The following is a 13,832-nucleotide window of genomic DNA, read 5'->3' as shown; positions in this document are numbered from 1 at the left end:
GCCATGGATAGCATGTCCTGCCACAGTAAGTGCCACCATCTCCCATGGGTCCTGCCACACTGCACTGATCCAACACAGCAGTTGTGCAGGCCAACACGGAGCTGGGCTTATCTCTTCACCGGTGACATGGCCTAGCTCATGGCATTGTGCCAGCATGGAGGAAAGCACAAGAGACCAGGCACAGGGCAGCACAAGGAGCTTTTCACTTCACAAGCTCATGCCCTGGGATTTAGAGGTTGCAGTGATCCCACCTCTATGGCTCAGCTACACCTGTCCTGCAGGTGTGTCTGGTGGTCAGATTTGTCTCCTTGGTGCAGTCAAGGGAATGATGATGGTGTCAAACTCCTTGGGCATGGGAAGAGAACCACGTATCTCCTTCCATTGTTGCTGCATCCACTTTGATCCAGCATAAGGACACAGATGGTGACACAAGTGAACAAAAGCAGTATCCCTATATGAAGCATGGTCTGGGATCTTGGCACATGGACGAGAGAAGGAGAAGGGCGGCACTGGGGCAGGACAGTGTGGACACCCAGCACACAGACACCCAGGTCATTCCGATACCATCAAAGAGACCCCCTTCACCATCTCCTGGTCAGCCAGTCTAATGTGGGAGAGCATCTCCCACTGCAAAGGCTCCCACCATTGCTGAGGGACCACTGGTGCACACCAGCAAACTGCTGAGGGCAGGATGAGGTGGGCATAGACAAAGAGAGGACACAAAATTCATTGTCTTTCTCCACCACTCTGAGCTCTTTTGGGCTGGTTATGAGAAAGATAAGCTCAGGATGGCAGGAGTAATTATTTCACAGAGTAATCAAGGTGCACAGGGTATTTCTCTGGTTTGCCCCAAGCCTCAGGAAGACTGTTTTAGATTTAGGATTTGCCAGCCGCAGCAGGTACACCAGGATGGATGGGGTGCAGGAACATGTCCAGCACGGTTTAACGAGCCCCCTGCTTCTCCCTGCACCCCCTCCCACGGGAGGTGTGTATGTATCACAAGTGATGAGCTCATCCCATACGCAGGAGACAATGTTTCTGGGACCAGCTCTTCAGAGAGAATGAGTCATGCTGCAATCACTCTAAAAGATCTTATGTGAAGACATCCTTTTGATCCCAGGTGTTTGGAATTCTTTGCATATGTTTAAATGAAAGAACCTTTAATATTGGGAGCAGGAAAGCAGCAGCAGTGGTGGGAGCAGAGACGTTAGCTATTGATATGTGCTTGAGCAGGGGAAACAAGGAGACTGGCGGAGACTGATCCCTGGTGCTGTTTCAGGGGCATAATATCCTTAGTGCCTCTGTTCCTCCCCCATCCTTCTGTGCCGAGTCGTTTATTAATCCTGTGGTTGGGAGAAACTTTACTCCCTGAGAAACATGCAGGGGGGTGAGAGGTGAGGTTACAGCTGGAGAAGGGGGTTGCCCTGGGATACACAGGACTGGGATAAGGAGAAGGGTCAGGATCAGAGCGAGGGAGCTGCGCCAAAGGCAGAGGGTGAAGGTGAGGGGTTGAACGCTGCAGCTGGGATGAGACACGGGGCGAGAGTCGAGGCTGGGGCCAGGGAGCAGGTGAGGACCACGAGAGCACCGGGGCCACAGGCCGGGCTGGGATCGCAGGGCGGGGCCCGCCAGGCCGCGGCCCGTCACCGCCGCCCCGGCCCCGCGCGGGGAACACGGGACGCAGCCTGCACGCTACCCCGCGGGAACGCCAAAGAGGGGCGGAGCGGAAGCTCCCAGAGCCGGGCCGGCCCCACCGCACGTCAGCGCCCACAGCAGCAAGAGCCGCCGCGCCGCCCCGCCCGCCCAGAGCCCCGGTAGCGCGCCGTGATCGTATAGTGGTTAGTACTCTGCGTTGTGGCCGCAGCAACCTCGGTTCGAATCCGAGTCACGGCATCGCCCGGCGGTACCACGGCACAAGGGCTCCAGTTTTTGTAATTTTCCCTGAAACGGGAGTCCTTCACCCTCCCATTTTATGTTACGTCGCGCCGATATTTCATCTTTTTTTTTTTTTTGCCGGTTGCCGGCGGGTCTGCGGGGCCGCGCCGGGCTCGGCCAGCGCGGGGGGTCCGCGGGCACCGGGGAGAGAAGGAGCGGAGGGACAGAAAACAATAAAATAACGTAAGATGAAAAAAGTAACATAAATGTAGAAATAATAAATAAAATCATAAAATTAAATTTAAAAATAAACCAAAATGAGAGGCGAGGCGAGGCGAGGGGAGGGGAGGGGAGAGGAGAGGATGAGGTACAAAGTAAGAGTAAAATTGAAATAAAAATAGAATTTAAAATTAAGCAAAAATAAAATATAATAAAAATTTATAAATTTCGATTAAGTAAAACAAAAGTAAATATAATAACATAACAAAATAATTAAATTGAAAACATAAGTAGAAGTAAATGAAAATAAATAAACTAAATAAATCTAAAATAAATTAAAATAATTAAAATATGTTCCAAATTATAGAAGAGAATAACGAAATTAAATTATTAAACAAAGCAAAGCGGAAAACAGCCGCGGCAAAAACTGGTGCCCTTGTGCCGTGGTACCGCCGGGCGATGCCGTGACTCGGATTCGAACCGAGGTTGCTGCGGCCACAACGCAGAGTACTAACCACTATACGATCACGGCGCGCTACTGGGGCTCTGGGCGGGCGGGGCGGCGCGGCGGCTCTTGGTGCTGTGGGCGCTGACGTGCGGCGGGGCTGAGCTGACCCTGGGTACCCTTTGAGTGTCTCACGGGCGCTCCCACGCATGTCGCGGGACTGGGGGACCTTGCCCAGGCGGGGGGAGGGAAGTTACACCAGCGTCGCACCCACAGCTTTCAGAGTTTCCCTCTTTGTCACCCACATACTGACCTGCGCGATCGCGCCATCGCCCTTCCCTAACACTGGGCAGCTTTAGTGCGGGATTGGCCAAAATCCACAGGGAGGAGGCGAGGAACTGGCACTGAGAGCGTTTGCTAATGGGCAGCGCCTGGCACGTGGGTGCCCTGAGTGCCCCGTGGTGTCATTAATCACCAATGTCTGAACTGATTCCTGCCAGCCCTGGTTTGGCACCGTCGATTACCTCACCACTCCCTGCGCAAACGAGAAACGGGTAGTACCAGTGGGGTGCATAAACCTGGCGATGCGATTCCCACCATCCTGCGTGAAAAGGTGGTTTCCAACACACGGTGCCAAGGGACGTTTTTGTTGGCTTCCATCCCGTCGTTCCCAGATACCAGGTGACGACGTGACTTCGTGCCACTGAAACTTTGGAGGCCACGTGTGCCCCACTCTGGATTTTTTTGGGAAGCATTTCTTGGGGTGGGGTAAAGGTTTGATTTCTGCTTTCAGTATGTCCCCTCAAGGCTCGTTTTGCCTGGGAGAAAGTCTCCTGGCTGACCATTCTTTGGGTGGCACATTGCCATGCACGGCCACGCCGCTGGGCTCCCCTGCATGCCCTCTGGGGAGTCCGGGTGTGAACCCCGGGAGGAGCTGGGGCGGCCCCGGGGCCGCAGTGCCCAGCCCAGGTCTTTGGACTGAGTTGTTAATGGGTAACCGGGGCGCGGGACCGGGAGCTGCAGAGCCAGTGGGGCTGGCAGGTGAGTGCGGGGGGACAGCGGGTGCCAGGGTGGGGTAGCCGTGGGGAGAGGGAGGGCACGAGGCCACCGGGGGTGTGAGGGTGCGGGGTATGAGGCCAGCGGGGGTGTGAGGACGGGGGTTGCAGGGACACAGGGCAGAGTGTCCCGTAGCCACACTGCTCCAGAGGCTTTAGGAGACACAGGGGGCAGGAGTGCGTGGGGGCGCCGGTACACGGGGAGCACTGGGGGCACCCTGGCACTCCCTCCCTCATTATCTGTCCTTATTATTTGTCCACGTGGTCCCGCCCATGAGGGGACGGCAGTCAATGAGGCTTTGGGGGTTTTGGGGCTGGCATCAGTCCGGGGATCCTGGGAGGCACTGAGCCTGGGACAGGGGCACAGCCAAGAACCCGGGGTGGTCCTGGAACTCTGTGAGATCCTGGAGGGGTCACTGAGACCAGATGGGTCCTGGGGAATGTGCTTGAAGTGGTGGTGGACTTGGGGAGGTGGGTTCTCCTGCTCTCTGCCAGGGTCCTGGGGAGACCACTGAACAGTAGGACCACCAGTGATGTTGGAGGGATTGTTGAGGTCCTGGGTTCCCACCATGGCCCTGGGTCCTGCTCTGCTGCTGAGGAGCAAGGAACCCAGGGACACATGGGGGCCAGCACACCCCAGTGGCTCCCCATGGTGGCTCTGCCGGCCTGTGGAGCCCTGGCCACACCACCTTGAGCTGCCATGAGGTCCCACGATGAGGGGGATGTTCACCAACACTCCCCACCTTCACCTTTTTCATTTGGGCCTGAGTCTCTTCCTTCAGTGGACACTGTGAGAAACTGGCAATGACCCTGTAATCTCCTCCTTCTCCTCACAGACCTCTACAACTCTCCTCAAAGCAAAGACAACCTCTTACAGCCTCTGTCCTCCCACAGAAGCACTTCTACAGTCAATCACTGCCTTGCCTGCAACTCTCTGCTCTTCCCTCATCCTTCTCCAGGTAGAGGAACTGGGAGGGTGTCCAAATGGGATGTTGCTCTAAGGGTTCCTGCCCTGGCATAACACTGGTTCTTCCGGGTTTGCTGGACCAGTTCTCCCAGTATAATTCTCCTTTAGGACCAGTCCCTATGCAAACTACCACTCCTTCCTACCCCTCGCTCCTGCACTGTGCGAATTATCAACAGGAAAGGACTTTCTTCCTTATCTTACTTAGTTGCACGAAGTAAGGTTGCACGTTCAATGAGGAAGGATACTTTTTGAAAAATCCCTCTTGCAAATGGGCTCACAGAGGCCGGTGGACACTGTCACCAACTTGGAGGAGGAGTACCAGCACTCCCTTCTGCTTATAGTACTCTCCTATAATTCCTAGGAAGTACAGAGGAGCAAAGACCTCTCCAAAGTTACGGGAGAACAAGGAATTCAGCACACGAGCACCATGGCCTGAGGACACCATGGGATGGTCCCTTGATGTGCTAGAGCAGGACCTGCGCTGAATACTGACTGCAAGGGTTGTTCTCTCAGAGACCCAAAACTGAAAAGCAGTGTGGGAATTTGAGCTTCCCAGAGGTGATCCAATCTTTCTCTCCCCAGCCTGCTTTGGGCCCTCCCAGTGCTGTTTCTCTAATGCACTGAAGCAAAGGAACTTCTGGAGATGGAAGGAAACCAGATAACCCTGGACAGCTTTGAGAAGGGCACAGATAACCCAGCTTTCAGTTTTGAGGTAAGTTCCCTTCCCTTCCCTTCCCTTCCCTTCCCTTCCCTTCCGAGTACAGGGTGCCCCAGATAATGATGTTTTCCAGGGAGAGAAGAGACACTATGAGGAATGTGGTGGTCCCTGTAGTGAGAGCCAAGAGGAGAGAAGAGAAGGGAAAGGGAGATTCTCCTCCTACTGCAGGTGGGATAATCTGCACAGATGCGTGAACTCTGCCAGAGGTAAACCTGATTTGGGAGCAGAGTAGGGTGGTATTGAGCACACGGGGCGGACAAATGTCTGGTGGCTCCATGTGGCCTTGTAGGGTGGCAGTGGCGGGTCTCTGTCCCCACAACAGGTGATGGTGGGGGCATTGGGGTGTGTCATCATGGCACACCTGTACCACCTCCTGCTGCTGGAAGTGCGCGGTGGGAACCATGGTCATGGCCTGGTTCCAGTGGGTCGGCTGCAGTTGGGGTGGTTTGACTTGGCTTGGGCTGATCTTCCACATCCATCTTCTGCATCTCTCATGTCTCTGGCATGTGGCTCTACCCAGGAAGTCCCTGCAGCCAGCATTCAAGGTGAAGCATTTCTGCAAGGCTCATGCCAAGGTGTTGAGAAGAGTTGTCCTGGGGCTCCTTGGAGTAGGTGAGGACTTCTGGCACTGAGACTCCATGTCCTCACCCCTTTGGCTGGCTGCACCTCCGGACTCCACATATTGCACACAGTTATGTGTGCGGAGGTTGTATCCGCTCCCAGCAGCCTCACTGCCCCCTGCTCACCCTACCACTCCTGTCCAGTTCTATCTTCACCTCACTGTCCCCCTGTCCTTTCTCTACTTGCCCAAAGGGTCTACTTGTGCCCATTCTGCTCCCTGCTGGGGTGGTGCTCCCTAAGGTCTCCTCACACAAAGAAGGGATCCTCAAGGGTGGCCAGGGAAGGACATTTGGAGGAAATGAACCTCATGGTTGGCCTGAGTTAGTTATGAACCCGTGATCCTACAGCCCTGATGTTTCTGACCCCCAATTTGCCTTCTCCAGCCTACCTGTGCTACTTCATTGTGGCCTGTTACCTCAACTTCCAGCGAGCCCTTGCCTTGGTGGTCATGACTGTCACGATTGCCTTCTTCATCTGCTGGAACATTTTCAATAAGCACTGTGGGGCAAAGGTTCTGCTGCTCCTCCAGCCTGTTGGGGATTGCTTCCAAAAGTCCTGGCCATGGCTGAAATGGTGAGTCAGGAGAAGGCAGGGCCAGATCCCTCCCAGCACCTGGGTCCTTTCCCATGGCTCTGCCAACACAACCACAGCCAACGGCATTGGGCATGCTCTCTAGTGCCATGCTGGTACCTCATAAATGGTGAGCATGGCCCAGCCTGGGAACCACTTAAAAGCCATGGCACAAATATCTTGCTGCTCTGCCTTGGTAGCGTGATGGCTGTTCACACCCCTCACTTGTGCCTGAACCCCAGGTTTCTTCAGGTACATGGATGTTACAGTGGCAATTCCACCACAATTTGCTCCTGCCCTTCATGAGCTGCTCTCTCTATGGGGACATCATCTCACTGACAGTCTGGGATTTCCTCTGCAGGCTCCTGTGGGTGGCCCTCCTGGCAGGCCTGATTGTGTGGCTGGCTTTGGACGCTGGCAGAAAGCCAGAGCAGCTCATCTCATTAGGTGGCTTCTGCTTTTTGGTGCTTTTCCTGTTTGCCTGCTCCAAGCACCACAGTGCGGTACGTGTTTCAGGTGTGATTTGGCCATCGGTCCCCTCGCAGGAGGTGGCCACCTAGCACTGGAGAACAAGTGTTTCCTTCCCCCTGGCATCCCCTTCCCTGGAGGGAGCAGAAGCCCAGCAGAGCTGGGCAGAGCTGGGCACAGCCTGGGGAGCTGACAGACCCCAAAGACACCTCAGTGCCCTTCTTCCCATTGTTCTCCATCCCGCTTCCCAACCCAGGGCTCCCCTAAATAGCCTCTGTCCTGTTTTCTCTCATGTCCCTGATAGTGGCTCAGACCCAGAAACCCAGCACCAGACCCACACCTGAGCTTCAGTGCTGTGGATGGAGGGTGGGCCCGAGTTTCAGATACCTTGGGGGCCTTGGTCTTCCAGCCTAACGTGCTGCAATGCTTTGGGCAGTCCCTCCATCCTGCTCCTCCAAAGGGTTGCTGAACCCTTTCAGCAGTTTCAGTCTAGCAGGTCTGTTCTACCAATCATCATAAGGTCCTTGTGCTTATCTCCTGGGTCAGCCTGGCAGGTTGTGTTCCAGCCAGTTCCAGATGCCCATCAACTCACTTCTGGCTCTGTCAGCGACTCACATTTGTCAATTTCTGTGACACTTTAGCCGTCTCCCCATGACCTTCACCCAGGGCAGTATGTGGTGTTTTCCATGTGCTCCTGTTGCAGCAGCTGGAAACCAGAGGGGGAAGCCTGTAGGCCTTGACAACATTTCAGCTCCTGTTCTGCTTTGTGTCCCCAGGTGTCCTGGAGAGCCGTTTTCTGGGGTCTTGGTTTGGAGTTCTTACTCGGACTCTTTGTCCTCCGAACGACTCCCGGCACCCAAGCTTTCCAGTGGCTGGGAGACCAAATCCAGGTACTGCATCTACTCATCCCATCCTGTGCTTGCACCCTGGGATTAACAGGAAAAGCAGAGTGTGGCATGGGGAGGGGACATGGCAGGGATTGCATGCTCACAAACACTTTTGTTTGGGACTGGAGGGAAGCCAACTCTTCCCTGGTTTTCTGCAGCAAAGAGCCCTCGGTGTGCTCTCTCTTGCAGAGCCCTGTGGCTTTGGGACAGCCCACCAGTGTCCCCACCTTAGGTCTCAAAGGGTCATTTTCTGGTGTTAAGTGAAGTGAGCTGTGGAACTGGGGCACAGCCCCTCACTAGGCAGAATAACATCAGGAAAGGACCTGATGGAGATCTCTGTCCTACTGTGTAACTCATTCCCTTGCAGTACTTCCTGGGCTACACCACAGCTGGCTCCAGCTTTGTCTTTGGAAACACACTCATTGAAGAAGTCTTTGCCTTCCAGGTCAGCCAGGGAATGGGGCATGGGGTAGTTTTCTTCTGGTCTGGCTCTTTTCTGGGTTCTGGAAAGCACAGAGCTAAATACAGCCAGATCTGCTGCAACAGAGCTCAACTATCCTAGAGATTGATATCCCTCAGTTGTGTATCCACCTGTGGACCTCCTCAGTGCCATGGAGGATTTGCACTGGTCCCTATCCCTCCTGCCAGCCTGGCCAAGTGTTGTGGCACCCCAGTAGTATGGGCTGCCTGTGCAGTACCACACCATGCCCAGCCTGGTGCCCATGGGTGCTGGGGTGTATGGCTCAGCTCTCCTTTAACCCTAACCTTTGCCTGCAGACCCTGCCCATCATTGTTTTCTTCAGTTGTGTGATGTCCATCCTCTACTACCTCGGTGTCATGCAGTGGCTTATTCTCAAGGTAGGGCCTCACTTCTGGATCTGGGATGGCAGTGGAAAGAAAAAGAACCTGGTGAGCTCTCTGTCTACTTTGGTCAGCTGAGGGATGTCCCAGGAAAATTGTCATGGTACTAATTTGGGGTGATTTGTCCTGTTTAAAAGAATAGACACAAATGCCCTCTTTCTAGCATGTCCTTCTTAGAAAGGTGAAAAAACCAAACCCTAGAGCTGATGTTTCCATCCAGTCTGGGGTTGCTTCCCAGGATCACCTCCATGCAGGGGCCAAACAGTGCCCAGCTTCATAAGTATGGTAGCAGGGTGCCAGGAGCCTCTGTCAACACAGTGGCCTTGTCTTTCCCCAGATCTCCTGGCTGCTTCAAGTCTCAATGGGCACCACTCCCACTGAGACTCTCAGTGTGGCAGGGAACATTTTCGTGGGACAGGTAAGGTCCTGGGCAGCAGATCCAGCTCCTCAGTGCTTGCACCTCAGCCTATCCTGGAGAAAGGGTCTTCTCCCTCCCTAGGAGACCTGTGGCCCTGTGTGGACCCATCCCAAGACTGCAGTGTTTTCTCTTCCGCAGACAGAAGCCCCGCTGCTCATCCGCCCATACCTCACAGACATGACCCTGTCAGAAATCCATGCTGTGATGACTGGTGGCTTTTCCACCATTGCAGGCAGTGTGATGGGTGCCTACGTATCCTTTGGGGTGAGTGCATGAGCAGTTGGATCCACATGCTTCTTGCTACGGGGTGCTGACATGCAAGAATTGCCCTGGACTTGAGGATAGAAGACCCCCAGGAGGTGCCCCATGGTCCCCTTCCATAAGCAGGATGAGAGCAGGGTGTCCAGCCTCACCTTTGGACCACCTCACCCCAACGAGCTTCACCTGGTCAGAACCCAAGTCCTGCCAGGTAGAAGGCAGTGCTAAGGGACCCTTATCGTGTGTCCCTGCACAGCGAGCGGGAAAAATCCCACGGAATCATGGGATAATATAGGCTGGAAAGACCCTCTGGGAGGGTCTGTGATTCACCCTCCTGCCAACTGAGTTTATGGCAAAGCCCCAGGGGATGCCCAGGGCCTTGTCCAGGGCCTTGTTGGTGGTGAACATCCCCATGGATGGAGATCTCCCCAAATTGCTATGGTTTCCCCCACAGGTGCCTCAGTCACAAGAAGCAATTTTTCCTTATATCCTACTGAAACTATCCCTGTGATTCTCACCCTTTCAGTGGGTACCACTATGCAGTGTCTTCCCTCAAACCCCCTTTTAAATAGAAACAGCAATACCCACTCTCTTTCCTCTTTTCTCCCAACTGAACAATCTCTGCTCCTCCAGCATTGTCTGGGCACTCCTGGCCCCAACCCCCCAGGGATGCTCTCTCCAGTTCATCAGTGCTCTGAATAAACCTTCCCCTTAACCTGCTGCCCGAGCTCCTGCTATTTAAACATTAATTAGTCTCCTTAAATGGGGAACCAAGGGTGGAAGGTCAGAAAAATGAAATGTTGCCAGGGGAGGGGTGAGGCTGGGAGCTTGGCCCTTTGTCAGCAGGTAGAAGTTTGCAGTGTTACACAACCTATTGCTCTGATACTGGTAAAAAGGGACAAGGAAGGGACAAGAGCCATTATGATTAAGTCAAACAGCAAGAGAGATTAACATCACCAAGGCTACAATCCCTGCAGCTCCAGCAATGCCTCCATCCAGGCGAGCTGCCCCATGGGCATGGCTGCTTATATGGGAAAACCAGCCAATTTTTCCACCCCCAGCAAGTGGACAGCCCTGAACTGTTCTGAGTGTCACTGGCTGATGCCAGCCACATGCTGGGATGCCCTGCAGTACCAGGTCACAGGGCGCAGCCTTGTGCAGAGGTGCCTATGCCCCTGGTCTGCACATTGCAGATCGATGCGGCGTCATTGATCGCAGCTTCTGTGATGGCTGCACCCTGCGCCCTCGCCATGGCCAAACTCGTCTACCCTGAAGTGGAGGAGTCCAAGTTCAAGGGCAAAGCAAGCATCCGCCTCTCCAGTGGGTGAGTGTGAGGAGAGCGGCAGTGGAGTGGGGCTGCATGTGTTCTTCCACTGCCAGGAAGCCATGGGGGCACTTTGGGGCACAACTGGACACTGCAGGTGGCCCAAGGCTGGTAGAGCCTGTAGTGTGCACACATCCCTGGAGTGAGCACTGACCTGGCAGGGAAGATGCCCAACCAGGTGAGTGCATTGGGACCTTTTTCCATGCAGGGAAGAGCAGAACATCCTGGAAGCTGCTAGCAACGGGGCTGCCACTTCCGTGGGGCTTGTGGCCAATATTGCAGCAAATCTCATCGCCTTCTTGGCCGTGTTGGAGTTCATCAATGCTGCCCTCCGCTGGTTTGGGGAAATGGTAGACATCGAGGATCTTACCTTCCAGGTATCCCCAAGAGCAGACCCATGGTCTGGGCTGCCAGATCCTGCATTCCCTACCCATCCCCACCTTTGCCCACTGCCTCAGTGGGCTGCTGAGACCCTTGCTGGGTTTTTGGCAAATGATGACAGCAGATGTCCAATCTGGGGGCTGTGCAGAAGGTCAGCTCTGAGTTGCTCCCTTCCGGGATGCTTTTCCCAGGTGATCTGCTCCTATGTCCTCATGCCTGTGGCCTTTCTCATGGGGGCAGACTGGACAGACTCACCGCTGGTGGCTGAGCTTCTGGGGATCAAGATCTTCCTGAACGAGTTTGTGGCATACCAGCAACTGGCCGTGTACAAGAAAAACCGTCTGATGGGCCTGGAGGAGTGGGATGGAAACCGGAAGCAGTGGATATCTGTGAGGAGCACCTGCCACCCTGCCAGGCACAGGGCAGGGATGGAACCAGCTGGAATGGGGCATGGGCCCTGGTCAGGCAGATGGGTGGTGGGCAGGCAGAGGATCATAGAACCATTTAGGTTGGAAAAGTCCTTTTAAGATCATTTAATCAGGAGGATGGTACTGGAAATGGGAGGACATCTATGGCCAGCTAGACTTGGATGTCTGCTGGGTGTGGGAAGAAGGAGTGAAGCTCTTTCCCATTTATCCTGCTCCTTGATGGGGCAGATCTTGCTGCTACAGGGCCCCTTGTGCCCCCAGTCCAGCCTCTCCCAGGGAGAGCCTTCATCCTTGCTCCCAAAAATAGCTGAAGGAGAAGGGGCTGGGGTGGGGGATTTCCCTCTGTCATATCTGTCTGGGAGCTTCAATGTGGTGCTGAGCTCTGGGGCTGCTCCTGGGCAGAGGTGACCATCCCCTGCTGCTGTGCTCTCCAGGAGCGAGCCGAGAGCATCACCACTTTTGCCCTCTGTGGATTCGCCAACCTCAGCTCCATTGGCATCACTCTGGGAGGCCTAGGTGAGTGTGACCCATGTCTTGGGTGCCTGGGCATGAGGGAGGGGGATCCTGGGCCAGGGAGCAAGAGCTCAGCTGAGGCAGGAAGAATTTGCCGCTCTCAAATTTGTGTTTGGTCTGTCAGGTAAGAAACAGGATTTGCATGAGGTGACTGGGATGATTTTGCACTGCACCCATGGGCAAGAGCATGTACATGTCCCTCAAAGCCTGAGTGTCACCCAGCCACAGGGCAAAGGGCAGAGACTCCAGTGCTCGGAGTGTTCAGAGCTCTGGTGGATCACCCATGGGTGCAGGGTGCAGGGTGGTATAGCACTCTCTCAGGACAGGCAGACAGAGTGCTGGGTGCTGGCTGGGATCACCACATCCTCCAGACAGCAGGAGTTGGGGTGGCAGAGCCAGCTGGGAACTGAGAACATGTTCCCATCTGTCCCCAGCCCAGTGCAGAGCTGGAGCAAGGATCTGACTCACCCCAGAGTCTGTTTTGCCCCCACAGCCTCCATGGTGCCCCAGCGCAAGGGTGACTTTGCCTCCGTGGTGCTGCGGGCCCTGCTTACTGGCATCTGCGTCTCCATGCTCAATGCCTGCCTGGCAGGTACGTCTCTGCCCACTGCCAGCGGGACCAGAGAGATCCAGGGAGGGACAGGCACAGGGCTGAAGACCACATAAATGCAGGGTTCAGGGATGGAGGTGGCCAGCCTGTCTCCCCGCCATGGCTCTGCCAGTGCCACCAAACCCTGCTCTTCCCTTCTGGCTCTGCCAAGGGCTGCCCAAGCCCAACAGCTCTCCTGGGGCACCTCATCCTCCTCTGGGCTAGAACATTTCAAGGGCAACATTTGGAGTACTGCAAGGAGCTCCCTGAAGTCTTGCGGGGTGAGGTGGGATGGCTCATGTGACCGGCACAGTCCCCCTTAAAGGATATGCTAGCAAGTATAGTCAGGGTGTGGGGTTTGTGAACAGGCATGGGGTACAGGACTCATTGCTTGCTTGGGATATAAGATTTGGATCCATGGTCCCTCTCAAGTCCCAGTAGAAGACCTTGTCCCCCAGGTCTCCTCCATGTGCCAACAGAGGTGGGCGACTGCACAACGTTCTTCAGCACCACCAACTTCAGCTCGACCAGCTACACCATGTACACCTGCTGTAAGCAGCTCTTTGCCAGGTGGGTGTGAAGGGCCCCAGAGTCATATGGTCCTGCCCAAGGACCCAGGTGGCCGGGTAACAGCTTGTCCTGACCCTGTGTCTCTCCTTCCAGCTCAGTGCTCCAGAACGGGACACTCTCCTTCATGGGATCCTGGGCTGAGCAGGCAGAGAGCATGCTGTGGCTCACAGAGTGCTGCGGGCACTACAACCACACATCCTGTGCAGGGACAACCTAAAACAGGGGGAACACCTGCAAGGCCTATCCTCAAAGGTAGAAAAAACCCCAACAGAAACCTGAGCATTTGGTCTTCTCCACTCCAGTGCTGATGGACAGCTGCATGCACCTTGCAACCTGCACCCTTAGGTGCTGGCCCCATGAACACAAGGGAGCTGCTGCCAAATAAATTATGGCAACCCTTGTGTGCTTGCCCTCAGATCCCTTCTGGCCCCTGACTGTGGCTGTCCCACACAGCACAAGGTCCTTTGCTGGGGCTGCACCCTGTACCCACTGCAGACCTCACAAGATAAGCCCCTGCCTGCTGCTAGCCTTAGGCTCTGGCCCCAGCCACCCTCTTCTCTGCCATGGGGCACAGATGGGGTAAAGCCAGTGCTTGAAGATGTCTCCTTCCCCCAAACACAAAGCCAGCCCGTCTCACTGTACTTGGGTGCACCTTTCCCAGAGGG

The 13,832-nt window shown here is 55.0% G+C and overlaps 1 protein-coding gene and 2 non-coding genes across 7 annotated transcripts; 2 read left to right on the top strand and 1 right to left on the bottom strand.

Moving 5' to 3' along the window:
- Window positions 1–1,821: 1,821 nt before the first annotated feature.
- TRNAH-GUG (transfer RNA histidin (anticodon GUG)) lies at window positions 1,822–1,893 on the top strand. The gene has a single exon. It is a non-coding gene; the product is annotated as a tRNA-His (tRNA).
- A 661-nt stretch (window positions 1,894–2,554) lies between these two features.
- TRNAH-GUG (transfer RNA histidin (anticodon GUG)) lies at window positions 2,555–2,626 on the bottom strand. The gene has a single exon. It is a non-coding gene; the product is annotated as a tRNA-His (tRNA).
- Window positions 2,627–3,091: 465 nt separating this feature from the next.
- On the top strand, window positions 3,092–13,584 carry LOC146432957 (sodium/nucleoside cotransporter 1-like). 5 transcript variants are annotated; one of them, XM_085071183.1, is made up of 19 exons: window positions 3,092–3,220; window positions 4,431–4,553; window positions 5,144–5,273; window positions 5,353–5,447; window positions 5,800–5,891; window positions 6,284–6,473; window positions 6,832–6,973; window positions 7,715–7,828; window positions 8,193–8,270; window positions 8,603–8,683; window positions 9,024–9,104; window positions 9,243–9,368; window positions 10,556–10,686; window positions 10,895–11,063; window positions 11,259–11,456; window positions 11,930–12,011; window positions 12,502–12,600; window positions 13,030–13,167; window positions 13,261–13,584. In XM_085071183.1, exons 3-19 carry the CDS (start codon window positions 5,205–5,207, stop codon window positions 13,473–13,475), a joined length of 2,100 nt encoding a protein of 699 aa, XP_084927309.1. In that variant the 5' UTR covers window positions 3,092–3,220; window positions 4,431–4,553; window positions 5,144–5,204; the 3' UTR covers window positions 13,476–13,584. The 5 variants fall into 5 exon arrangements, with proteins under 5 accessions (XP_084927309.1, XP_084927311.1, XP_084927308.1 ...); XM_085071182.1 differs by lacking the exon at window positions 3,092–3,220 and adding an exon at window positions 3,381–3,580; XM_085071187.1 differs by lacking the exon at window positions 3,092–3,220 and adding an exon at window positions 3,388–3,580 and having other exon boundaries at window positions 13,056–13,167.
- The last annotated feature ends 248 nt before the right edge of the window (window positions 13,585–13,832 follow it).

This window comes from Lichenostomus cassidix, chromosome 10, assembly GCF_008360975.1.
Source record: "Lichenostomus cassidix isolate B80296 chromosome 10, HeHo_3.0, whole genome shotgun sequence".
NCBI lineage: Eukaryota > Metazoa > Chordata > Aves > Passeriformes > Meliphagidae > Lichenostomus > Lichenostomus cassidix.
This window is presented reverse-complemented; position numbering and strand designations above follow the sequence as displayed.